This window comes from Caretta caretta, chromosome 7 (genome assembly GCF_965140235.1).
Source record: "Caretta caretta isolate rCarCar2 chromosome 7, rCarCar1.hap1, whole genome shotgun sequence".
NCBI lineage: Eukaryota > Metazoa > Chordata > Testudines > Cheloniidae > Caretta > Caretta caretta.
In genome coordinates, this window is record NC_134212.1 from 43753913 (window position 1) to 43781878 (window position 27966).

Sequence of the window (27966 nt, forward strand, 5' to 3'; positions counted from 1 at the left end):
CAGTTCCCTCAGCCTCTCCTCATAAATCATATGCCCCAGCCCCCTGATCATTTTCATTGCTCTCCACTGGACTCTCTCCAGTTTGTCCACATCCTTTCTGTAGTGGGGGGCCCAAAACTGGATGCAATACTCCAGATGTGGCCTCACCAGTGCCTAACAGAGGGGAATAATCACTTCCCTCAATCTACTAGTAGTGCTCCTACTAATGTAGCCTTCTTGGCAACAAGGGCACGCTGCTGACTCATATCCAGCTTCTCATCCACTGTAATCCCCAGGACCTTTTTTGCAGAACTCCTGCTTAGTCAATCAGTCCCCAGCCTGTAGCGCTGCATGGGATTCTTCTGTCCTAAGTGCAGGACTCTGCACTTGTCCTTGTTGAACCACATCAGATTTCTTTTGGCCCTATTCTCTGTGAAAGCCCTTTGTCTCTGAAGTTTAGCTTGTATTTGTTGAACTTCAGAGCACAGTGCAAAAGCCTGTCTATTTGATAACAGCCTTGAGATGGATTATGGTTTGAGGGGTGGGTGAAGAGTGATGCAGGTATGTTGTTGGCTGGTGAGCTAATTTATTGTATCATGCTGCTGGATTAGTGTTCCTATATGCATTGTGAATTTAAATACATTGTTAAGGGGCCTAGAACTTATGTATGATGTGTATTTAAAAATCTAAATAAGATTTTATGAGATCTTTAGAGAGTCTCTAAAGGCTTATCTATACACAGTACTTGTACCATTTTCAACTAAATAGGTTTAGAAACAGATATGGTTACGTTTGTTCATAACCTGCCCTACCCCAACCATACCCCAATATTGATATAGTTATACCAATATAAATTTACAGAAATAGGATTTACATTGATATAGTTAAATAGGTACAAAAACTGTGTTTAGACCAGCCCTTAATAAAGAGGAATAGCATAAAGAGGTAATGAGGAGAAGATTTTACTGAATAAAGAAATGCAGTATTTGTGGTGTGTATGTAGATGGAATCCATCAGGAGTCTTCAGAAAGTTGAGCAAAACCTTTCTGCAACACAGCAATCGCAACACATTAACTGTAACTCCCAAACTATAGTCTAGGAAGTCAATTAGGAGACTAGAATTTTTTAAGGTGTGTATTTTCATATTACTGTCTTCCAATGTCTTAAAATTTCTCTAGCTTTCTATAAGAAGACAAATACATCAGTGTTGCACAAGAACATTCACAAGGTATACACTGCTACAATTAAAACAAACTTCAAATTAGTTGGCTCAGCAAATGATTGAGAAGCATGAATATTGCATCTACACACCTTATTTGCTTTCGAGGAGATGAACTTTAGCATAAATGAGTTCTTTATCACAGCCCTAATGATTACCTGTATAGCAAATACTTCAGAATGGAGAAGGGGTAGCTTTTTTCGTTCTCCTCCCACAGCAATAAAGATGGAGGGTACTCTTGCAAATATTTGAAAAAGTACTACTTGAAAAAGTATTTACTATTCCTGACTGTCATGATCTTCATAATCATAGTCCCAATAGTCCATCTCTGACTGAGACTAATTCTGCCGTACTGTCTGTCAGTGGTGCGCAAACTTGGTGGGGGGGAGGGGAGGGAGGCACAAAGAAACTTCAGCCTTTCGCCCTTTTAAAAAACAAACATAAAAATAAAAGCACAGCCTGTCTTATTTTCAACAATTTGGTAAGTTTCATAACTACAGCAGGTTTGCTATGCCCTTAACATTAATTATGATTCTTATTAATTTTAAAACTCATTTAATGATTAATAATTGATTATTAAAAGACATAAACTGGCAACATATATAATAGCTGAGAGCCTGGAATCTGTAGAATGAGTCAGACACTAATACTAAACCAAATGAATGAATAGTCTCACTTATGCATTTCCCCTGCACCTTCCCATTTAAAAACCTAGTTTCATATTACAAGTAATGCAAAAAACCCAGTTTCAGATTTCAAGTAATGGAGGGGGTGTCTGACAAGTTCCCTGAATGGGAAGGGGTTGCATGGCTGGAAAAGTTTGCATACCACTGGTCGACATCAGTTGTCACAGTCCTCTGAAGAAAGAAATATTAACAAAAAATACTGGTTGGATGCCATCAACATTCCTTGAGAGAGAAGCAGGATACTTATTTGTGGGAACTTCTATCCCATTGCACTCCTCAGTGGACACTTGGAGATAGGGTTTTGATGAATCTTTCATGTATAGGTTCAGTTCTAACTAGTAATTTTAGAAGACTGACAACTTGCTTTATTGATTCCCAATTAGTTTGTGGGAAAAGATGTCAAAGAATAGAATAAAATTACGCTTTAAAAGTGTAAATTGCATGCTTACATTTTCTCCCTTGACAATGCAAATCTGACTTACATACCACATGTAAATCCCATCAGTCAAGCAGTAAGCAAGCAAAAGTCTAGTCATTTTCACATTGGATAATCCCATGTAAATTGGGAAATTAGAATAATGTTAAAACATCCTTCTTTTTAAAAACATCCATTCTTTTGCAGTTTCCTATGACACTTTCTACCCTGCGTTGCCTTGTATATGTCTAATGGTGTATTGTCCTTTTTATATTTAAACGTTCAACAAGGGTATATGTATGTACATGCATGCACACATCACATACTTGTCAATAACTTTGTTAGACTTGAAGAATTTAATATATTTTATTATACAAGATCTATCTTAAAAAAAATGCATACTATCTTCATCAATTTTCTAGTTAGTTGGAGTAAAAGCATCCTGTAATGTTTGATACTACACAAATGGAACAGGCACAAAACTTATATTTTCATGAATATGGAATATTAAATCACCAACTACATCACATAGAAGAGAACTTAAAAAACATCCTGTACGCTTAGCATCTGTTTTTTAATAGTATTTAACTAACTATTAAAAAAAAATCTCTAAGTAACATATAAAGAATGCATAGTGCCAAATTCTACCCTTCTTACACCCAGGCAAATAGTTGATGTTAATGCAACTGCACAACACACAACTCAAAACTGAATTTGGCTCATAATTAAATTTGTACTAAAACCTGTTTGTAGTGGATTTTGATAATCTATAATGGAAAAGAGTGATACCTTGCAGTATAGATTGGGAGCGGGGTTGCAAATAGTCAGTCTGCTGCTTATTTATGAGTATTAAAAGTGAGCTAAAGAAGATTTAAAAGAAATTAACAAGCTATTCAGCATTCTAAAGTATTAATAGAATGTGTTGATTTAAAATGATACATTTTAAAGCAAAATGTTAGAAAATAAGTTTCTGTTCCTCTTAATGTTCAGGATCTTGGTTCAGGAGTTTTTCTCCCCCAACAGTAGAGTTCACTGACACGCCAATCTGAACAGGAAAGCTGCATTTGCTCTACTGCATACAGTGGGGAGTGTGCAGATAGGGACCATATGAACTATGCAATTAAAGTGTGATTCTGTTCTGAAAAATGATTATTTAGAAATGACATAGTAGAGATGCATGTTTATGATTCAGTGATTTCCATAACAATTGCAGCTCCTCACCCTGTTTGAACTAGCTGTATTCTCCTCAACCATTGCTGAGAAATACAGAATCTTGTTTAATAACAGTGGGACTAGATGACTCAGGGAACTGTTAATAGAATACAGCCTTTCATGCTCCTAGGTCACTAATACAGTTTGGTGTTGACCAAAAGTGGTTGCATTTATATTCTGGTAGCACCGAAAGGCCTCCGCCAGCTATGGGGCCAATTGTGGCAGACTCTGTACAAACATAAATGACACTCTCTATTTACAGATTAAAAGACATCACATCAGATGGATGTGACAAACAAGCAGGCTGGGAATGAGGTGTGAGGGAGGTGGGATAACAAAAGTAATAGGATATGATCAATTTTTAGCCAATCATTAGCAATACTCACAACTTGCCTGCCTGCCTAGCACAGTTGCCAACTTTCACACGGTAAATAAGCACCCTGGCTTTCACAATAAGCCCAAAATCAAGCTAATCCCATTTCAAAACAAGGCCAAAACAAACCAATCCCTAAGAACCCCAACACTCTATGTGACTAGATCCCCCCCCCCCCCCCCCAACATGCAGTCTGGGATTATGGTGGGCCCGCTGTACACCCCTGACTCTCTCCACCCCCTTGCCCCTGCTTGCTGGGAGCTGCTCAAAAAAAAAAAAGCTACAAGCCAAAAACTAGCCCATAAACAACTCACAAGGCAATTAAGCCAAAAATAAGATCAATTTCTGCATTTTTTCCAGGGGTTTGGCATGTCTGCTGCCTCGCAATTTGCAGGTATTTTGTGCTATTTGCAGATACCAGTTTTCTGTATGCATTTTAGTTGAGGTTAGTTTTGATGTGGGACTTGATGGAAAACGAAGGTTTTGACTGGCAATTTTTCCAACACATAAGGGGAAACAGAGAAAGCAAAAGGTGCTTGCAAGTCAGAGCTGTCTGATTGCAATTTGTTTCCAGACATGAAATGACTTGATGGACTCAGACCAGTTCTTAGTAGTGTTTTCATAACAAACTTTATTGCAGTTAGCACTAATCTGCACGCTTCTTGCTGGCAGTTTTAGCAGAGGCCAAAAATTGACAGCTTGATCCAAGAAGGTGTGGAGCATCACCAGTTCCTGATAATGGGAGCCACTGGCACTTAGCATTTTTCATGTGGTGCTGAGTGCTTTGTAGGACCATGCTCACAATGAAAATGGGGATTGAATTATCTTTTTATATTGCAGGTGGTCCTTACAGGCATGGTGGAGCAGTTATAGGGAAAATTTGTACTTCTGCTTCACATGCTATATCTATTCTATGTACAAAAAGAGGGCTAGAGTCTCCAGAGCTGTCAGTAGGGCACCTTTCCTAATGCTAAATTCACTTTAAAAACCAAAACCCAAACACTTTGTTTGGCATGTCCAGTTGCAATGCTGAGGTATAAAGGCACCATCAGAACATATTCCTCCACATCAGAGTTCTTCTGTTACTGACTTGCTTGGAAAGAAAGCATTTGAAATAATTACAGTGATGAACTATTGTGAAACTACATAAATTGTGTCTGTCTTTTCCACAGAACCAAACTGAAGAACCATGAATATGAAACTCTAGACCACTTGGAGTGTGATCTGAACTTAATGTTTGAAAATGCCAAACGCTACAATGTTCCTAATTCAGCCATCTATAAGAGAGTATTGAAAATGCAGCAAGTTATGCAGGTATAAAGAGAAGAGTAAAACGATCAAGATGATAGCTGTATTTATGAATTTATTTTCTTTAGGTGGTAGTTCTTGGAGCTTTTTAAATGTGCAGTAGCATATTTGATAGTTTATTAGCTGTTCTGTATGTTCAACAATGCAGTTTTTATGGTTAAGTATCCTGAACGTATTTTAATGTTCAGAAGTTCTCAATGCATCCTATACTGGGTCATCTGTCTTTGTCAGGAAATACATCTTCAAAAATAATGTGCTGAATGGGGAGTGGATCTTCTTAGTTATTTCTCTAAATAACTTTGTTTGCAAGTAGATTAGAATCAAGCTATGAAAGTAAGTACAAGAATCTTTAAAATTGACAGATACAGTATAGCTAAAATGACTTGAATAAGAGGATACTAACACACTTTGTGTATCCTGAATTACAACATTTAACAGAACAGTTCAAATAGTTGCTAGTCTGAAATAGCATTGGCTTGAATTGATTCTTCAAAATATTTTCATGTCTTTAATAAAATTTTCTTTTGTGCGGACGTCTTTCACTGAATTACAGTCATTGGAAAGCTTTTAATGGTGCTTTAATATTTATGCATCCTACAGCTGTAGTTGTGTCTTTCTCAGTGAATCTGATCTGTGCATCTGTTTAATATTCATTTGTTCTGGGAACATTCAGTAGCAAGTCTGACACTAGGGATTTGCTCTTTTTCAGGCAAAGAAGAAAGAGCTAGCTAGGAGAGACGACATTGAGGATGGAGACAGTATGATCTCTTCTGCCACATCTGATACTGGAAGTTCAAAAAGGAAAAGGTATGCACTTTTGTGTTTCCTACAGACATCTTTTTGTTGCTGCTTTCATTTGTCATATAGAAGAACATTAAAACATCTATGTTTAAGACTTCATATATGAATTCTAAAACCATGAAACATCTCATTTATCATTTATAATTAATTGTTTTATTTTTCCATACTGACATTTTCTTACTAATATGTAAATATATAGCTGGCAAGAATATTTATACTTCAGTTTCTTAAAATGTATGACACTGACATTTTACATAATTAGGTAATACTATGTGTGTTTCTCACTTAAGATATAGTATTTTCAGTCCAAAAAGTACTCTGTAAGTTCTTGTGATTTGTTATTACACTTTATCTGTAACTAGCAGTTATGTTGCTCCTCTTCCCTTGTTTTCCTCACCCATGACTCGCCTTTTTACTATTGGTTAGTAATTCCCGAATGAAAAATAAATTGATTTTTAAAATATATTTTCAGTTTTTACATTTTATTGTTAATCTTAAATCCTGTTGCAAGATACAGGTTCTTGATTGGGGAAAACTCCCTGGGATAAGATCACTGGAATTTTTTATCTGATCCAGGACAGATCAAGTATAGTTTCACCATGAAAGTCACGGTGGGCCACCTCTCCCTTCCTTCTGATCTCACATTCCCCAAGTACTCTCTATCAGGAATCAACATGGGCCAAGGAAGGCGTAAATAGACCAAATATAAGAAAATAGGATGATTATGGCAGGTGGTGGAGTATTAAAATTTGTGTACATAAAACACCACAAAACAAAACACCATAGTGCTCTGAAAGCATTATAAATGCCCACTAAGATCATAGGTTTAAAAATATCATGTTTGGAAGGTAGATGCTAACCCATCCATTCTTCCTCAGAACACTAGGGAAAAGTCTTTGGTGTTTACTGAAATGATTTGAGATAGCGAAATGTGTTGGTGTAAACTGAGATTCAGGCCCCTCCACTGTTGCTCCAGCCTGTTACTGTCAACCTTCCAGGTTCTGAGTTTGCTGTTATGCTAGGGAGAGGGACTGGAAAAAGGTGAAACCAGACCAGAGCCATCAAAACAAGAGAATCTTTCATAAACATGATTATATAATTGTAGTAGCATCCTCCATGTTTTCTGAATTGCAGTCATCAATCAAAGATAGAAAATTCTCAGCCAAAAGACTAGTAACTGAGCTATAGGAGGTGGTACAATTTGGTGATACCATTGGGGGGAAAAGAGATCCTGAAAGGTAGCTGAGTGATCTCGGGGAGAGAGAGAGAGAATAAAGTGCCAAATAAAGATCAGCAAGGAGCAGACCACAACAACTGCAAGTCTGTTACTTGCAGAATCAGTGGATACTGCTGACACAAGCAAATTAAATTGCCCTCTGTGCCCTAAAATAATGTATTGCATTGGATCCTCTTATACAAGAGAATATTAAAATCCTTTAAAAAATAATCTAAGAACTCAACGAAAAGAAAGCAAATAGGGCTGTTAGGATGATGAAATACAGTAGAGTGAAGAAAGGCAAATTTTTTTATTGCTGCACTAAAGATATAGTTGTAAAAACGAATTTTGATTTGTAAATGCAATCATTAAAACTACATCCCAGTTGATCAAAAATTGATAAAGTGAATAGAATAAGCTGAAAATTCAGTTAGTGGAGGTGAAAAGCTTTCAGGAATTCCAGAGGATAGTAAATACAGTGAATGGCCAGAGTAAAACATATCCTGACGTCCTGAAGGAGGCTGATGGTGTAGCAGCCTGTTAGTGAGGGAATTCTTTTGAGTGTCCCTTTCAATGTGGCAAATGCATGACCCGAACCTTAAGTGTGGATCAGTATGTTGCTATTTCTGCCTTGTAATTTTTTTGCCTCATTAACTTTTATCAGACCAAATATTAAAAATGGAACTGGGAAGTATGGAATCATAGAAATATAGGGACCTCAAGAGTTTGTCTAGTCTATGTTGACTCTGTCCATGATTACTTAAGAGAATCTCCAACTGAGTCTCCTGCCAGTGAAGAAATGCAAAATGCACTTGCTGATTTTTAATTTGTATAGCTAAGAAACCCTTTTTCTTTCTCCATCAAATTGTGATTTATGTCATATTACATCTGTTTTCTGGTTTTGGTTTTTTTAATTGCTTGTGATGGTGGTGTCTTCCTGTTCCCAAGTACATCATGAAATAGCTGATTCATCTCACAAGAGTGTCCTGGCAAGCACAGATTTTTTTTTTTTAAATGCATAAAATTATTTAATTGGAAAGGAACTAAATGTTGAAATGTCTGTGCTGCAGCAATCTTGGGGAATGTTCTGTGTACCACAGCCTATTGGCCTATGAAAACTAATGCTCTGTGATAGACTGTGGGTGCTAACTGGCTTCTGTGAGGAATTAATGATAAAACTACACTATCAAAAAACCCTATACATTTGCACATGCAGTTTTGTGTACACAGTCTGCACATTAAAAGATTTGTCTGTGGATCAAGTGATTTGGAAAGATAACCACCTGATTGGCTTCTGCAAAATTTAATATATAATTTAGAAGCTGGGTTGAAGCACTTCTATGGAAGTCTAGTCCAAAGTGTTCCATTGTATTTAAATAAAAGATAAACAAGACTAGGCCCTATTAAAACAAAAATCTGCAACATACTTAATTTACAGGTTGTGCAGATGTGTGTAGGGAGCCACAAACACCTTCATTTTATTGTGAACAAGTCATAACTTCATTATACTTTTAAATCTCTTATTTGCAATATCATTAAATCATAATAGTTTGCTATAGGGAGACAAGTGTCTGTGACAGCATAAGAATAGCCATTTGCCAGTTTGACTTTAGAGTATTGGTAAAGCTTGCTGTTTTTTGACAGGTGTTCAAACAATTCAGAAGCTACTTTCTATTAATTTGTAGAATGATCCTTCTTTATATTTTATCCTTGTGATACAGTATATGCTGTGAGAAATGTAAAAATATTCTTACCAGTGGAGAAAAGTCATAAGTCCCCTTGATGCTCTGTATATAGCACATTTTGCCAGTGAACCAGTCATTTAGGGCTAAATTTTTAAAAAATTGCCTCAGTTTTTGTGTGTCCAGCTTCAGAAGCTTAGGCTTGATTCCCTTCCCAAGAGTGCCAAGTATTCACAGATCTCATTGACTTGAGCACCTGTGAAAACCAAGCTCAAGGTTTGTGAAGTTGAACGCCCAAAAATTGAAGAACTCAGAATTAGAGGCCGTTTTTTAAAAAAAATTCAGTCTTACAAATTAAACTTACTTCATCTAGGGACAAGAGTTTATGAATTAAGATGATGCGTATACCCTTTCATTCTTTTTGTCTATTAGGTAAGTGCAGTCATAGAGGGGAGACACAGGAGCTTTAGGTTTGAAAATACAGAGTCTGACTCCATAATTTGAGGAATATTCAGAGTAAGGCAGTATCATTCATGAAAACTGGTTTGTTTCATGCTGGGGAAACTCTTTTATCTCCAAGTGGAGCAAAGGGAGAAGAGAGGAGGTGTTTTAAAATTAGCTGGCTAGCTCAACTAGTGTTGCACTTACCTATGGACCCAAATTCTCTGGTCCTACTATCATCACTCTGTAACTGTTTTTTAAATTGGCGTGCACACGTTTCTAGCGTGGTGGTGGTCTTCATACACCGGTACTATGCTTTTTTTAAAAATGGCATTCAGTGCATCTTCTAGCAGAAATAAAAATGCTGTTCTGGTGGAGGTGTGTGGGTGAGAAAAAATAATACTTTTCCCCTTTTTTACCCAACAGTAAAAAGAATATAAAGAAGCAGCGAATGAAAATCTTATATAATGTTGTTCTTGAAGCTCGAGAGCCTGGCACAGGCAGAAGACTGTGTGATCTATTTATGGTTAAACCCTCCAAAAAGGACTATCCAGATTATTATAAAATCATCTTGGAGCCAATGGATTTAAAAATTATTGAGCATAACATCCGCAGTGATAAATACTCAGGGGAGGAAGCTATGATAGAAGATATGAGGCTAATGTTCCGAAATGCAAGGCACTATAATGAGGAAGGCTCACAGGTACTGTTTAGATTATGCAGGCACAGTTATCTTCATGCTTCGTTGCAGAAGGCAAAATTGTGTTCGAATTTTGTAACAGGCAATCTCTGGTTATTCCTTCCAGTGGTTACACTAACAGTTACAGAATAAGCATATGCACCCCATCATAGCACTTGTTCTAAACCAGGAACACTACTACTTCTGTACAGATATATTTTTGTGTTTAAATATGGTTTCTGCCTGAAGATATATGCAGACATAAACACAGCACCTTCCATTTTACTTGTATGTCATTTAACTGTACAATTCCATTTTTCATCCTGTTAGCTATGTTGGCTCTTACACTGCTAGGAGTTAGCTGTTCTATTTTCTTCTAGTGCATAATAAACAGTTGTTTACTCAGTTACCATAACTTACACCCTAAAAACCTGTTGAAGGCAATTGAATTACATAGGGGTCACTAGGGTCCTAATTTAATCTTCAGAATTTTTGTTACTGTGGGGAGATGTGTGGGATGTAAATAACTCCGTTTGGCTCTTAGATCTGAGCATGATTTTGCAGGGCTCGTAGGTGGAAAAGGTTTCTCTGCTTCTCAAATGAATACATTTGATGAAGAAATTGATGAGAAAAGGTGAACGTGCGATCCCACCATGTTATTTTTATCATCTTGTCAGAATGGAGATATAGTTTAACTGCACAGTTTACATATTGTCATTATCTCCCTTATTAAATTAAATATTTATCTACTATGGTTAAATGTATGTTCTGCAAAGTGTATGCAAAAGAGAAACGAATCCTTTAACAAAATAATTACTGTGGATGAGTGAACAGCAAGTGACTAAGAATTAAATGGCTTTATTTATTTATGGACCAAATCCTGAAGTCCATATTCAGTCCTTAGTCAGGTAAAGCAGAGTCAACAGCAAGCTGAAGAAAGATATATTCATACTCCACTGTTGACAACATTACCGATGGCAGTGAGAAGCTGGATACTCTAGCCTTTTGTGATAGGAAAAGAAATCTTTGATGCCTTAAGAAAAGTAAAACACCACTGATATCTTACTATATGAGGGCAACCAGAATGCGTGGTGACTGGAGTAATATGGAAGATATGATTAAGAAGGTGCATACCAATAGATGTTGTTTCTCACTAATGCCAAACATACTCTCTATAGAAACTTACAAACATATTTCTGCTTGACAACCTGAAGTCATTAATACAGTCCATTGAGCAGGACAGCATAAGCAAATTTAAGAAGCAATACTTGTCTCTTGTGCTTAATCAGATCATTGAAATGTCTAATATGGCAAGTGATGAACATGCATCTACACTTGCAAATAATCTGATTCTGTTTGATTAGCTATATTGGCAAAGAGGCATAAAACCTTATGACTGCAAGTTGCAACCTGAACTTCGGTTATTTACTTGTCCTGCAAATATATTTGCCTGATGACTACAGCAACAGCAGACTGTTAACCAACAACATCTTTATATTCTTCCCAAGATAAGTTAACAGGATTTTGATCGCAATGTAGAAATTGACAGTGATAATACTATACTTTGGAAAGAATTCATGCAATCTTTTGGGGAGGATTGTGAGATAAGGTCTCCATTGAAATAGAACATAACAGTGAGCCAACTGCTAGATGTCTTTGTTGAAATTTTGTGGTACTGAATTCCCATGTGCATTTCTAGAGACAAGGGGCAAGGAACTCAATGAGCTATTCAGTCAACTATTCATCCATGTCATTGCTGGCTTTTATAATTCTTCTTAAGGTTCATATCGAAAAGGAAAAAGACATTGTGGGGTTTTTGGTTTATTTTTCTGGTTTGATGGACATCAGTATATATTCCTCAATCAGATTCAGCAGATCTGGATAGACGATATAAATGTTAAATGTTATTTAAATGGTGTTAATGTGCCTGATGTTGTACAATACATAAGGCACAATTCCCTGTCCCCAGGATGTTTTTAATACAGTAAAGACATGGACAGAATAGCTCAGACATTAAGTGTTTTGAGTTATAGTGTGGTCTATGAATCTTGGAACGGTAGGGTCTTTTAAGAACTGTGATGGAAATGTGTTGGAGGAAATAGTTGAAGGAGGGAGGGAGATAATTCTAAGTGTAGGAGCCAGAAGAAGACAACATGAAGAGGAATGGAAATCAGAGTGGTAAAGAGGAGGAGCAACGGGAGAAAGGTGTTGAGAGGAGGATGTGGGATAGCAGAAGAAGAGAACACAGCCTCTAAGGTGCGAATGGGGAATTTGAACTTGATGTGAGAAGCTAGCAAAAGGACTGGCAGGAGAGAATAACATAAGAGTGGGGAAGAGAATTTAATGGATTTTAGCAGCAGCATATGACTGCTCAAGAAGGGAGTGAGGGGAGAAGTGAAAAATACAGAAGGAAGAGATTACAGCCGTCAGGTGAAAGTTGACCAAGATGTATGGGGAAGGACTGCAGTTGTAGGGATGGAGAGGAATGACTGATTTTTAGACATGATGTAGGCGAAGAATGACAGGATTTGGGGAAAGCCAGGATGTAAGGTGACATAGGGAACAGGAAAGCAAGGTCTAAATGAAACCAAGTTTGAGCCTTGATTATGGGAAGAATAATGGACTCCAACAATGATGGAGAGATGAGTATTTGTGAGGAAATATCAAATTCAGTTTTAGGCATTTGCACTGGGAATTTCACAGGGGTTTAAGGAAATTAGACACTCAATTCCCATTGATATTAAATGGATTGTGGGCACCAAACTCCTTTACATCCCTTTGAAAATCACAATCTTAGAGGTTAAATTGGTAGGACATCCAAAAGGAGATGGCTGAAAGACAGTCTGAGACATGAGAGTGATCAGGAGGAAACGGTGGGAGTAATGGGAAAAGTAATAGTTTTGGAAGTAGTCAGCACAGAAGAAGTGGTAGCTGAAACCATAAGAGTTGGTGAAGTCACCTAAATATAAAGTCTGAAGAAAAAGAGAAGGGGGACTAAGAGAAATTTGAGTGATACCAGCTTAGAATGGAAAATTACTGTATATACTCGTTCATTAGCCCATTCGTTTATAAGCCGACCCCTCAAGATGGATAGGTAAAAATGGCAAAAACTGTATGACCCTTTCATAAGCTGATCCTATATTTCAGGGTTTGGCAAACTTTGGATCTCAGCCCATCAGGGTAAGCCATTAGCAGGCCGGGACATTTTGTTTACTTGGAGTGTCCGGAGGCATGGAGCCCCTCAGCTCCCAGTGGCCGCCGTTTGCTGTTCCCAGCCGATGGGAGCTGCGGGAAGCAGCACGGGCTGAGGGGTGTGCTGGCCGCCACTTCCCGCAGCTCCCATCGGCTGGGAACGGCAAACCGCGGCCACTGGAAGTTGAGGGGCTCTGTGCCTGTGGACGTTCTGGGTAAACAAAATGTCCTGGCCCGCTAGCTGCTTACCCTGACGGGCCGGGATCCAAAGTTTGCTGACCCCTGACCTACAATGAAAATGTATTAGATATTCAATTCAATAATTCAGTAGAGTTTAAAATTGTCAAATTTTGGTGTAGACCATTGATAAGCCGACCACTGCTCTTTCATACTTCACTTTTTCACCAAAAAATAGTCTTATGAACGAGTATATACGGTAAATGGAATCTATAAAATCTTGAAGTATAGGTGGGGGGAGTGAAGGTGAAAGTGACTGATCCTCTTCATCAAAAGAGGTGTATCAAGAAGGATTAGAATAGAGAGAGGCACCTTAATCTCAGTCAAGAGGTAATTGAGGTGACCTTAAATAGGTAAAAGTGTTTTTTGGTGGAGGGTTTGGGATGTAAGACAGATGTCAAAGGAGGCAAGAGAGAACTGAAGAACAGAAAACCAAGGCAGTGAGTGTAAACTGAACTTCCTAGGAGCTTTAGGGGGAAAGGGGAGGAGTATATAAAATTTGATGAAGCAGCTGGGTTTCCTTGGGAATGGGAAAGAGGGTTTCCTTGGGAATGGGTAAGAGTGTGTTTTGAAAAGTGAAAGAAAGGAAACAGATGAGAATTTAAATAGAAAGCAAAAAGGATGGGGACAAAGTCAAGAAGACAATCTAATATAGGGCCTTTTTCTGAAATATCCCAGGGTGCTTTACAAAAATTACATATAGGAATTATTTCATCCTTCAGTGAAATACACATTTGGGGTGGAATGAACCAGTTGTTTTAATAACCTACTGCAACACTATACAAACATTCAAGAGTGGAAGCAAATAATATTGTGCTCAACTGAAACTAAGGCATTAACTCTTTTGTGTTAAGAGTTTTCTTGGTATACTCTATTACATTCTCATAAGGAAACAAATAACCTAAATATTGTTCTGTTATTTTTCTTTCAACATTTTAATGGCTAATAGGTATATAATGATGCCCATATCCTAGAGAAGATTCTTAAAGAAAAAAAGAAAGAGCTGGGACCTCTTCCTGAAGATGATGATATCGCTTCCCCTAAACTAAAGCTAAGTAAGGCAGCATTGTGGATTCCTACTTCTTGGTAAATGTTGATATGGAATAAAATGATACAGATTAACATTAAAATGGAAAGCCATATTACCATACATTCCAGGCAGGTTGTATAACTTATGCCACTTCTGAACCCAATTGTACACTAAACTGCAAAACTGAATTATATTTTCAATATCATCATAATTGCAGTGGATATTGGTATGTGTTTGTGCTGAAATTGAAATTAGAGGTGGGGGATGGGAAAATCAGAATGAGAGAATCTCTATGAAACAGTTTTTCTACACGGGCTAGGTTAAAATGAAGAAGGGAAGTTCAGAATAACTGGAATTTAATAATTGTTGTCATACCTCATTTATCTGATTGGAGATGTAAGAAGCATATGTAGTAAGCTTTGAAATATCAGAAAATGGTTCAGCAGCAGCTAAAGTGCAAACAGATTAAGGAACAGTGCCAGGAGCTAGAAGATCTGTTCTGCTTCCATAGACATCCTTTGTAACTTTGTCATTTACCCTCCTTGTGTCTCATTTTCCCATCTGTAAATTGGGGATATAACTTATTACACAGGGGAGCTGAGGCTTAATTCATTAATGGGTATAAAGTGCTTTGTGATCCCCAAATGAAGATTGTGATAAAATTGCAAAGTATTGTTATTACCGTGTTAGTGTTTCATGGGGATTTTTATGTGTTAAAATTAGCATAATATAAAGGTAAGTCAGTAGAATAAATATGTCCCCATATTTATCAATTTTCTAGCATGTTTAAAGAAGAATACTTTAAAAAATGTAACCAAAACACATCTCTTAGAAAATGTTTGCACCTACTATTGTTATAAGTAGCACCTCTGGTTATTGTAATGGAAAGAGATTAAAGAAAATATTTTTCTCTGATTTATTTTTTCAATATCTTTGTGCATTTGTTAACATGCTGTTTATAATGAGTTCTGGCTATGTTTTGCCACCTTTAATCGTATACTGAGTAGTATCTTATTCTGTGAGTAGTTCTGCTGATTTTAATGGGACCACTCAGAGTAAGATACTATACAACTATGAGTAAGGGTGGATCAGACCCTTAGTTTCCCCTGTTGTGTATTTGGGTCTTCCACAGAGCAACAAAGAGAAGTGAAACATCTTTAAGAGAAAATTATTGTAAATCCCCTTACAATGGCAGGGAAATTCAGCAGTAGGTGGTGTTAGAACTATTTTTCACTCCTTTTTTTAAAAAGTAACTGAGCAGATTTCAGGTTGGTGCTGCTCCTTTGATGTGTGTGTGTTAAATTCTAAACTGAGTAAATGATCAAATTATATAGAAGGGTTTTTTTAAAAAAAAAGAAAAGCACACACGCCATATTGAAGCATCACTGAGGATAAAAATGCTAAACCACCAAGAAAGTATAGATATGGAAGAATCCAAGTGCAAAGACTATGTCGTGCTTTAACAATTGATCCTGTATTAACAAGTAGCTAATCTGATTGGTAGCCCCATTTGAAGGCATTATTTTACATTTTACTTATAATAATTCTACCTAGTTTAGCTTAAATCTGCTGTGTGAGGGAAAACTCACAGTAGGTGGGATTCTTAGGGTGTGTCACGGCAGTTGGGAGTGTGCCTCCCAAGCGGGCAGGGAGACGTGTGCTAGTTTGACTTGAGCTAGTGTGCTAACAATAGCTGTGTGGATGTTGCAGCACCAGCAGAGGCTCAGGCTAGGCACACTCCCAAGTGCAGTGTAGACATACGCACGTGTGAAAATCGCCATGAAGAGAGAATTTTAATGGCTATGAAAAATCCGCACAAAGAGAGGATTTTAATGACTACTGAACTCAAGTGACAATTTCACACAGTGCTATTGTGTTGGGTTCCCTTATAGCCTTTAACTTTAGGCTGATGTGCAGTCTTGAATGTATTATTAGTGTTATTTTATACTTATGGAAGACAGGCTTCAAAGTTTCAGATCCAGCACTCTGTATGTTGTACTAAATTGTCCATGGTGAAAACAGAGAAAACATCTGAGAAAAGTAATTAATAGGAGCTGATGGAATAGAAATTAAAAAACTGTATTTGTAAGTGGCATAGCTATTCTGGTAGGGTAATGGTGAATTAAGTTACCTTAGCCATAGAAAAGGAGTTTGTTAGGGAAGTAAGTGCATAAGGCTGACTGTTTTTTATACATTTGTTGTTGGTTTTTTGTCTGTTTAGGTAGAAAAAGTGGTATTTCCCCTAAGAAATCAAAATACATGACTCCAATGCAACAGAAACTGAATGAGGTGTACGAAGCAGTGAAGAACTACACAGATAAACGAGGCAGACGATTAAGTGCCATCTTCCTGAGGCTTCCATCTCGATCAGAACTGCCTGACTATTATGTAACCATTAAAAAGCCAGTTGACATGGAAAAGATAAGAAGTCACATGATGGCCAACAAGTACCAGGACATTGATTCCATGGTAGAAGACTTTGTAATGATGTTCAATAATGCCTGCACGTACAATGAACCAGAGTCTCTGATTTACAAAGATGCCCTTGTCCTACATAAAGTTTTGCTTGAAACTAAAAGAGACATAGAAGGAGATGAGGATTCTCATGTCCCCAATGTAACATTGCTAATCCAGGAACTTATCCATAACCTTTTTGTGTCTGTAATGAGCCATCAGGATGATGAGGGCAGGTGTTATAGTGACTCCTTAGCTGAAATTCCTGCTGTTGATCCCAACTTCCCAAACAAACCACCTTTGACTTTTGATATTATCCGAAAGAACGTAGAAAATAATCGCTACAGGAGACTGGACTTGTTTCAAGAGCAGATGTTTGAGATGCTAGAGAGGGCAAGGAGAATGAACCGGTGAGTGAAACCATACATGTATCAAACCTTAGTCTTGTCAAGTTAGTTTTGAGTCTTTATCACTGTCCAAATAATTCCCATTTTAAAAGACACATTAACTTTCCTGTTAGTGTGCTAGGGAAAAAGCAACTTGCTTAGTTGGGTGCAATCACATTCAGCAGAATTTAAGGTTTCATTTAAAGTTTGTAGCCCCTATCTTTGAAGTTAACCCTGGCAAAGCAAGGTTAAATCAATATAGGGCTATCTTCCAAAGTTGGGGGAAGGCAAGTTTAGAAGAAGACCTCAGCGGTAAAAAGGAGACCATTCAGAGGTATGGAGAAGCAAGAAATGGGTTGTTTTGCGGGGGAGATGTTGTGTAGAGACATAAACTGTCATCAAACAGTAAAGTAAATAATTTCATTGGGCTACTGCATTTTTAACTGAGTTAGTACATTTCTATATAAATTTTGGAGGGCTGTGCCAGACAGTAAAAATGTGTTTGACTGCAGGGTCAGCCTTTGCAGCCCCTGATCAAGATTGCAGCATGTTCTGCTATATTAATTGCCTTGTTTAGTAGATCTCCCATTTAGAGCAATCATTTCTATTCAAGGTTTATGAATAAAAATATGCAGACATACAGCTTCCCGCTTTCCACTGGAGTGGGTCAAATAATGTACTTGGAGATGTATGTTAAGGGCTGTTATAAAGAGGACAATGATCAATTGTTCTCCATGTCCACTGAAGGTTGGACAAGGAATAATGGGATTAATCTGCAGCATGGGAGATTTAGGTTACATATTAGAAAAACTTTCTAACTTTAAGGGTAAGTAAGCTCTTGAATAGGCTTTCAAGGTCGGTTGTGGAATCCCCACCATTAGAGGTTTTTAAGAATGGGTTGGACAAACACCTGTCGGAGATGATCTAGCTTTACTTGGTACTGTCTCAGCACCAGGGGCTGAACTTGATGACTTCTTGAGGTCCCTTCCAGCTCTACATTTCTATGATTCTGTGTGTAGGGAGAGTTTTGCTGCTGTAACTTCAATAAGAAAGGAGACGTGTGGTGGTAATAAAATCTCTTATTTAAAAAGCGATTAAAAAGAATAAAAAGATCATCTGGCATGACAATGGGTGATGAGTACAATTACTCTTTTTAATTAAAAAAACAGCTTTTTAGTTTCTCAGAAGTCTCTCTTTCAAAAGCAATAAAGTCCAGTTACAAAATAGCTTGATTTGTGGCTGGTTGCCTGTGATTTCTCAGAATTCCAGTTGCACTATATGAGAATGCTTATCCAACTTATATGGAAATCAGCTTTTCTTTTTTGTTGTACTAGTTACTGGAGAGGCTGGCACATTATTTCTCTCTTGAAAGTACATGCAGTTTAGTCAGAGGGCATCTTTGAGGATGACCTGCAACTGGATTTTAAAAAAAAATTGTCCAGATGACTCATTTTAGTTTTCCTAAACCTGAGAGAGGTGAAATGGTATAGCCATATGAAGACTTGGCAGTGTTGATCCCCAACATGTCTTTTTTGCCTCTCCCCCTCCCCCATTCATTGTAATTCATAATAACTAAAATTTAAAAGGAGAATAACCAAGCTTTCACTGAATGTTCAGTGGCAGCAAAAGCAACATTAACCCAAATATCTGTTCTTTTAAAAACAAAATAGTATTCTGATTACTCCATGCTGTTTTGATTGGAAGCTATTCTATTGGGTAATAGAATATTGATCATTGTCCTATTTTAAGAATAAGGAAACAAAACTGTACTAATCTCCCCACCTTAAAAACAGTTTGGCTGAATATACAGCAAATTATTTCATTTAAAAACAACAAACTGCTGAATGATTTTAAACACTGAACAAAAACAACACCAAATAGAAATACAAAGTGGCACCCATAATGCATCATTTTGTAAATATTTCCTTTTGTAAATACTCTTGAAAAGGCTGGATTAGGTTGCTAGTGCTTTGAGAGATCACTTTTTAAAGTTCCCTATAAACAGGCTATAAAGGTACTCTGATAATGCTGTGGTGCAGGCCATGTTATAAGTCCTAAATAACTTAATTGTGTAGAAGTATGTTGTTTAATTACTGGTTGAAAAGTAAAGCACAGATGTTTGGTGATTTAAAAATTGGATAAATAAAAACTAATATGCATTCATTTTTTCTCTGATTTTTACTATTAAAGTACTTTTAAAGACAACTAAGGGGAAATCTGCTTATTGCTAATAGAGCAGTATGTGCTGAATTTTCTGTCACTTTACCTCTTTGTTGAACAGAAGTTATCTGATATACATTGAGTCTTTGTAATTTATCCTTAAATGTAACAGTTGATGAGTTTGTATTTAGAGTACTGTTTATTCCTGCATAAGGTATATTGTCATGTTGTAATCTGTCTGTCATTTCCATGCAGGACTGATTCAGAGATTTATGAGGACGCTGTGGAACTTCAGCAGTTCTTTATTAAAATCCGTGATGAACTCTGCAAGAATGGAGAGATTCTTCTATCACCAGCACTCAGCTACACCACCAAGCATCTTCACAACGATGTAGAGAAAGAAAAAAAGGAAAAGCTACCCAAAGAATTCGAAGAGGATAAACTCAAAAGAGAGGAAGAGAAGAGAGGTAATTATAGTTTTGAAAGGAAAATTAAAACATCTGTCTCTTGTAATGCTTTCATTGCTGAGCCAGGCCTTTGCTGTTCCTGCTGGAGCAACTGTGGTACTGAGGAGGAACTAGCTTACAGTATTGTGTGGGACAAGGAGGCCTTCGTAAAGGTCTTCTCTGTCACCCTCCTCCCATGCTGTCTCTGTGCTCTTCATGGCTTTAAGACAAGCTATGGGGAATGAATAAAGATGTCTTCAGGTTCCCTGCCACTAAGAAGGGAGGACGGCTCCCCACTCCGCCCCTTTACCTGTCCCTTCAAATAAAGAGCAGCTGGCTGTCCTTTCCCCACAGCACTAAGGTCAGTAGTGATCATCTTTATTCACTCCCTGCAGCTGGGCTCAGTGCTATACGAGAGCAAGTCACAGTATAGAGGACAGGAGAGAGGCAACAGGGGTGACCTTTCTAAAGGCCACCCCTCCCTTATTGCTGTCAGTGAGTTCATTTTCACTTACATGGAGGCCTCGATAAAATACATCTGAAGATCTGGGCCCAGCTCTTCAACAGCAGGAGGGAGAAGCTAGGTGTCTCATAGATCATGCTCAAACCATACCTTGGAACTAGAATCCACTGGGTATGGTGTCAGAGTAGCAGCCGTGTTAGTCTGTATTCGCAAAAAGAAAAGGATGACGTGAGCTGTAGCTCAAGAAAGCTTATGCTCAAATAAATTGGTTAGTCTCTAAGGTGCCACAAGTACTCCTTTTCTTTTTGGATTTGGTGTGGCACTCCTTCATTGACCTTCGGGGAGCATGATGGAGGGACCATTGTTTGTACAGCACAGTGGGGTCTTGATTCATGACTATGTGTGGTCCTGTGCACTACTGCAATACAAATAATAAATAAGAATGTGTCAAACATTGGCCCCATTCCCAGCTCTAGCTGGTCAACAAACTTTACTAATCTGCAATAGTGCTCCCACTTGCTCTGCTGTCTTTCTCTTTCCCTCGTCCCACAGATAAGGAAGGTTTTGCTTAAGTCACAAAACAAAGATGCCGTGATTTAACTCATTGAGAGCCAGTGTATTGTAACAAGGTGCTGTTCTTTAGAATCTCTCTTCTCTTCCTGAGATGGCTTTTAGTAATTTTTGTTTCCTTTTATGTTGAAATAAGAAGCTGAAAAGAGTGAAGATTCTGCTGGAGGAGCTGGTCTGTCGAGCTTACATCGGACTTACAGCCAGGATTGCAGCTTTAAGAACAGCATGTACCATGTTGGGGATTATGTCTATGTGGAACCTGCAGAAGCCAACCTGCAACCTCATATAGTCTGCATTGAGCGATTATGGGAAGATTCAGCTGGTAAGAACACAGGAAAATAGTGCAGTACAGCTTCTTAATATTGCTTGTTAAAACTTCCAGTTTGAGTTTTCCTTGGGTGGAACCTTAATTATTTTGCTCACAACAGTGTGTGTGTGTGTGTGTGCATGCGCACGTGTGTGGCGTGTATTTTTATTACTTCTGAAACACCTGATTTAAAGGCTTTTGCATGCTGGAGAGCTTTTGGGAGTGCTAAATGTCCTGTGTTTTTCACATTATAAACATTCTGTAGATAACACCCTCGCCTTCTGGTCTAGGAAGGCTAGCTGTGGCTCCTTCCAGAACCCATCAACACTGCTTTTGAGACAGCTAAGGAGGAACAGAAGGGTCTTGTCTAAACTAGGAAAAGTATCCGTTGCCGATAAGAGGCAGTGCTGAACATAGTTAAACTACAAGTGCACCACAGGACAAGCCAGCATCATTTCAGAACACGTGGTTAAATTCCAAAGCAGTGTTAAATATGGCTTGTTCTGGGCAAACTTACAATTGAGTCATAGTCAGCACCAATTCAACCAAAACTCTTGCTTTTGGCAGTATACAAGAGGATTGAGACAGAAGTTTTATGGTACTGTTAATAAACAGGGCCAGTCTGCATACAATTTATTTTCTCTGATTTTGAATAATACCAGAGTGTCCATTCATGGTTTATAAGAAAAATGTGAAGTCACAGCTTGACTCTGTCAAAAGTAAGGAGATGGCAAAACAGGAAAGGAGTTATAGTTAAAAATATACATTACAATCTGTTATCCAAAGATCTGTGGGGATGTCCCAAATTTTCAAATAGTCAGGAGTGACAGATTCACAGGCTTTTTCTTGTCCTTGAGCATAATTTTCAAGGCCTGCACAGTCACAATTTATAGATTGCAGACTGGATTCTCCAAGGCAAACGGGCTCAATGGCATTAATTCCTGTTGTGTTCTTCTGAGTCAAACATCCATAGGAGAAGGTGGATTTCTTACATATCCAAACCTCACTTATCTGAAACAGTTGAAAAACATTGTCCTATTTTGAGTCAGCGAGGTTTGGATATACCAGGTATTGTTATATAACTGTTTGATTACTAACACGATCTACTGTTGTCTCTACTTCCTTGTGCAATAGAAAATATATCCTGTTTTTTGCTTTTAGGAGAAAAATGGTTGTATGGCTGCTGGTTTTATCGACCAAATGAAACATTCCATCTTGCAACACGAAAATTTCTGGAGAAGGAAGTTTTTAAGAGTGATTACTATAATAAAGTTCCCGTTAGCAAAATTTTAGGCAAATGTGTGGTAATGTTTGTTAAGGTGAGAGATTAAATGGACTAATTTGTAAAATTATTAACTGATTTGTGCACTGTTTTTTAAAATAAGACTCAAGGACTCTCACAGTACCTGTATGAAATAACCTTTTCCCCCTGCATAATGACAGGTTTCAGAGGAACAGCCGTGTTAGTCTGTATTCGCAAAAAGAAAAGGAGTACTTGTGGCACCTTAGAGACTAACCAATTTATTTGAGCATGAGCTTTCGTGAACATCTGATGAAGTGAGCTGTAGCTCACGAAAGCTCATGCTCAAATAAATTGGTTAGTCTCTAAGGTGCCACAAGTACTCCTTTTCTTTTCCCCCTGTTATGTCTTAATGCTCGATACATTGTGGTTCCTCTGTAGTAGAGAAAAAATGACATGAAGTTGCATTATTTGTTTCTCAGTGTCAGTTTGGCTATAGAAATCACATACACATCATTATCAAATTTGTTGATGTTTTGAGAGATAGATAGGGAAATTGTTGGTAACGTCTTAAAATTTTCCTCTAAATGTTTAGCTTTAGTTTTTAGTGGAAGGAGGGCTGGATAGCTTGGACGAATGGTAATGCGATATAGAGTTTCACCTCTGCATCACAGTTTGATTCCACCCAGGTCAGTTGTGTTAAAAGTTCTTATGATCTGATTGCTTTTTGGCCTGTGTAGAATGAATCAGCTCAGTCCAGTTCTTAGTGGATGTTTTGTTTATGTAACTAACACGATCACTATGCCGATCCTTGTTAGTGTTATAATCAAAGATTACGTGGGCATAGAACTTTCATTCCTCTCTCAACTCAGTGGTGGTCTTTCCTGCTCAGAGTTCAGATATACTAGCAAGTTAATGTTGGGAAAACAATTGCCTGTAATAATCATTATATCTGTTTGATATAAGAAGTGGTATAATGTAATTCACCTGAGCTGCACCCTGGTACCTTGCACTGAATTTAACACACGCATTTTAAAAAAGCCAAACCCAAAGAGAGAAACTTAGTGACTAGATTGTACCTTCTGTGCCAAAACAAAAACCAGGCTGGTATATATAACCTCTGTCTCCACGGCATGTTTCTGGAACATTTAATCTGAAATGATCCCTTCTCTTCACTCAACAGGAGTATTTTAAATTATGTCCTGAAAACTTTAGAGATGAGGATGTCTACGTCTGCGAGTCTCGTTACTCTGCAAAGACAAAGTCTTTTAAGAAGATTAAACTGTGGACCATGCCCATTAGCTCTGTAAGGTTTGTCCCTCGAGATGTGCCCCTGCCTGTGGTCCGTGTTGCTTCTGTGTTTGCTAATACAGACAAAGTGGAAGATGAGAAACACACTGAAACCTTAGAGGATAATAAAGTGGGAGACAGTATCCTTAACCTTGAAAAGGTAGGCAAGATGATAAGCTGGATATTGAATTGAACTGGATTTCAGATCAGAGATGATGAAAATGTGAACATTCATGTTTTAGGTTTCACATCTTTCCAAAAAGCTAAATCAATAGATAAATAAGAAATGACAATACATCTCACTTTAAAATGTGTAAAAAAAATTACATATATAATTTGTGTATGCATACTCCATATAATTGAAGCCTTGATTCAAATACGTGTTAGCCCTTTTTGTGCCTTGACAATGTTAGCTACTGGCCACCTATGCTCTTAAACCTGTCGTGTACATGGGGATTTTTTATGAATTTTGGAGTTCTCAAATTTACCTCCAAATACATACTGTATTCAAGTGCTGGACTAATCTGCGTTTCTCTCATTGTGTCTGAAATTTTTTTTTTCTTAACCACATTTTAAAAAATTGCATCTACTTTAGCCTGTCCTAACACTAGACAAATCAGTGAGACAGAAAAATCTATTTTTAACTCATCCAATTGCTAGTTGGTATTGCAGATGTCCTTTATATTTAGTTTTTAGGTATCAAGTCTTCATTAAATAGAAAGAGAATAGTAAGCATTACATAGTGGTATCATATGCTTCTCTGTGACATTTTATCATATGTCAAACATGGTTTATTTATAGTTGATACTTTAATGGTTTAGAATCATCTGACAGTCTGATACTTGGCATTCCTAAGGACATTTTTCTTGCTAACATATTGAGAAAAAGGTTTTGTTTTTCATTTCTTATATTTAGATTTACAGAGTGAGCCTATTATACATTCACTGTGCTCGCTCGCACAATTTAAAAACAAAAAAAAGGAACATGCTGATCACTGTTAACCCCAAATAGACATCCCTCCCCCAATAAAAGCTAGAGATGTGTGTTCTGATTTATCTCATCAAATGATAAAACAAAGGAATAATCTTATCAAGAATGTGAAGACTCACAAGGTCTGATCCTGCCATGTGTAGAGTGTCCCCTGTGAGCTGCCGAGTACCCTTGGCTCCTTTTGATTTGAGGATACAATGGGACATGATGTGAGTTTTGGATATAAGAGTGGGAATTAAATAGGATAAACGGCATGACATTTTTAAAAATATGCAGTATGGTGGTAATTGTGATATTTAAGGTATGAACAGTGAATGCCTTCACTCACAGTAATTTGACCAAATGCCTAATTTAGTTGCCCCGACCATGTAATCGTGTTTACTAAAACCAAGTGAGGAATATTGTAGTTTTGCTTTAACCATCCAAGATAGCTAATTAATTAATTTGATATCAATAAACCAACAAAGTGCCAATGGACCATCAAATTGATTATCTGGAAAAACAACAACTGTTTATTAGGAATTGCAAACCTAACCACTTTCATAGCCAGTAAGCTTGGCCTTTTAGTTTTCAAATTTAAGGGCTTACGTTTTTGGATGTTTGTGTCTACTTTTTAACTTATTTCCATTAAAATTAAGATTCAGTAAAACCTGTTTCCTTTTAACATACTCCAGCACCTTTTTCCTTTTGTAATCAATTTTCCTAATTTTACCAGCTTTTTAATATATATATGTTGATGTAGGAGAAAGAAGATGTTCCAGTGGAAATGTCAAATGGAGAACCTGGTTGCCATTACTTTGAACAGCTCCGTTATAATGATATGTGGCTTAAGGTTGGGGATTGTGTCTTTATAAAATCACATGGCTTAGTGCGACCTCGGGTGGGCAGGTAGATATATTTTCTTCTCTATTTATAAATTGTAGCTATAAAGTTAGCATAATTAGACAACTAAAATCCATTGGTTTTATAGACTGCTTGAGGCCAAAAAGTAATATGGTGGATACGCTGATTATTTTTCTTTCACCTATCCTCAGTCACAGTTTAATTATCCTAATGTAGGAGAAGGTGTCAGACTACTGTCGGATAGCACAGTGCTGCTTTAAAGCCTCTTGAGAATGGAGCTTTAAGTGACAGTAATTAAGTAGCAGTAATAAATTATATAAATGAAATAAAGTGCTACTTAGCCAACATAATTACTATATTTTTCTCATTTTTAAGTGCATATAAAGTAGAGTTTTTGACGCTGATTGTAGTCGTTTTTTAATGACAGCTTTCATAACCATCTACTGTATGAAGTTAGCTCCTATAGGAGGGAATTCCTTTTATTCCTTTATCAGAGGCTTGGGTTTTTTTTTAGAATTGAGAAGATGTGGGTACGGGATGGAGCTGCGTATTTCTTTGGCCCAATCTTCATACACCCAGAAGAAACTGAACATGAGCCAACTAAAATGTTCTACAAGAAGGAAGTGTTTTTGAGTAACCTAGAAGAGACCTGTCCAATGACCTGCATTCTGGGTAGTTATTTACAATTTTAAATGTAACTGGCTAACTCTCTTTTCCTGTGTACTTTTTTTTTAGTCTAAGCTTATAGCTGTCTGTGGGTCTATTTCCCCCCAACCTTTTTGTGTGTGTGTGTGTGTGTGTGTGTAGAGAGAGAAAGAATGGATAAATTACCCAAAGTTACTTTTTTGGGCTTCATACTATTCACCTTTAGGGCTTTTTGAAAGATCCTTCTCTTTGATGTTTTCCCACCATAACACAAATTATATTTATTTAAAAATTATATTTATTTATTTCTGTATTTATTTATACAGAACCTCTATAACTAGGAAGCAGAAGACTATGAAGCCCACAGGGACTTCTTTATTCCAGTCTAATGTATCTGAAAAAGCACCTAGATACCATTGTGGTATACTAGGAGGTAAATGGAAATGGTGCCTTGGCTAAGAAATGGGATCTTTAAACTCTTAGTAATTTATTTTGACTTTTTGGATATGTTTTTTGTAGTGTTTGGGATGCAATATTAAATGCAGTTGAATGATAGTGATGGAATATTTTGTGACAGTATAGGACTTTCTAGATTATTTAATTGCTCATTTCTAGGCTTTCTAAAAATACAGTGGAACCCTGATTATCCAATCTAATTGGGACCGGGGCCAGATCAGATAACCAAAAATCCGGATAAACCAGAGCCCTGCTGCCCAGTCTCCATCTGTCCACCCCGACTGGAGCCCCGTGGGTGGCTAGTGGTTCATTTAATATGGAGAGCCAGGTAATGGAGGCTCAGATAAACGGGGTTCTACTACATTTGGTTCTTTTAAAAATACATTTTTTTTGAAGAAACTGTATTTTGAGGGAAGAGGGCGGTGTTAGGTGGATTCCACCAAAACATTTTTTACCTCAGCTATCTTCTAACCAAGTGTTTTGTTTTCAATTTCTCCCGTCCTTTTTTATTTTGTCATGATTTCTGTTCTGTGTGTGTGAGTGGAGCCCTCCTCTGATAGATCATCTAACTCAGTATGAGCAAAGTGCAGTGAATGTGAGTGTGTTCCGTTGAGTACAGTAAAGCACCATGAATCTTCAGGATGTATGAGATGGGTGGAAAATTGAATTTCCCAGCTTTTTTTGAAATACTTCATGTTAGAGTTATGACGACAGGGTACTACTGTTCGTTACCCTTCTCTCTTACTTTTGCAGGGAAATGTGCTGTGTTGTCATTCAAGGACTTCCTGTCTTGTAGACCAACAGAGATCTCTGAAAATGATGTTCTACTCTGTGAGAGCCGCTACAATGAAAGTGACAAACAGATGAAAAAATTTAAAGGGCTTAAGAGATTTTCACTCTCTGCAAAAGTAGTGGATGATGAAATTTACTACTTTAGGTAAAATATTATTGGAAAAAAAACATTTTTTCAATTTTACTATTCAAAATTGCATCAGGCTGATCACAAATATTTAAAAATAATCTCAGCTGCTACCTTCACATTTCGCTTTCCTCCACTGAACTATAATTTTCACTCCAGGCTTTGGTAAAAGCTGTTATGTTCTCAAAGGGCCAGTCCTCCTGGGATCTACACAAAATAATATGGTGTGACCTTGCCATGCAAAGATGTCAGAGCGAGGCCTAACTATCCTCCCAATTGATGGACATTATTATCAAGAAGGAATATTCATTTATTTTGTTTCCCAGT

The 27966-nt window shown here is 37.4% G+C and overlaps 1 protein-coding gene across 26 annotated transcripts in view; it reads left to right on the top strand.

Moving 5' to 3' along the window:
* The window catches only part of PBRM1 (polybromo 1), an 87637-nt gene that overhangs the window by 36798 nt on the left and 22873 nt on the right, over positions 1–27966 (top strand). For 19 of the 26 annotated variants that reach the window (XM_048857729.2, XM_075130578.1, XM_075130580.1 and 16 more), the window contains 12 exons: positions 5057–5198; positions 5902–5999; positions 9759–10035; positions 14390–14495; positions 16692–17334; positions 19726–19937; positions 21086–21271; positions 22418–22575; positions 23680–23946; positions 25519–25664; positions 26134–26291; positions 27474–27657. In XM_048857729.2, coding sequence (XP_048713686.1) covers positions 5057–5198; positions 5902–5999; positions 9759–10035; positions 14390–14495; positions 16692–17334; positions 19726–19937; positions 21086–21271; positions 22418–22575; positions 23680–23946; positions 25519–25664; positions 26134–26291; positions 27474–27657 — 2577 coding nt within the window. The remainder of the gene's footprint in view (positions 1–5056; positions 5199–5901; positions 6000–9758; positions 10036–14389; positions 14496–16691; positions 17335–19725; positions 19938–21085; positions 21272–22417; positions 22576–23679; positions 23947–25518; positions 25665–26133; positions 26292–27473; positions 27658–27966) is intronic. The other 7 variants (XM_075130575.1, XM_075130579.1, XM_075130581.1 and 4 more) reach the window with 1 other exon arrangement.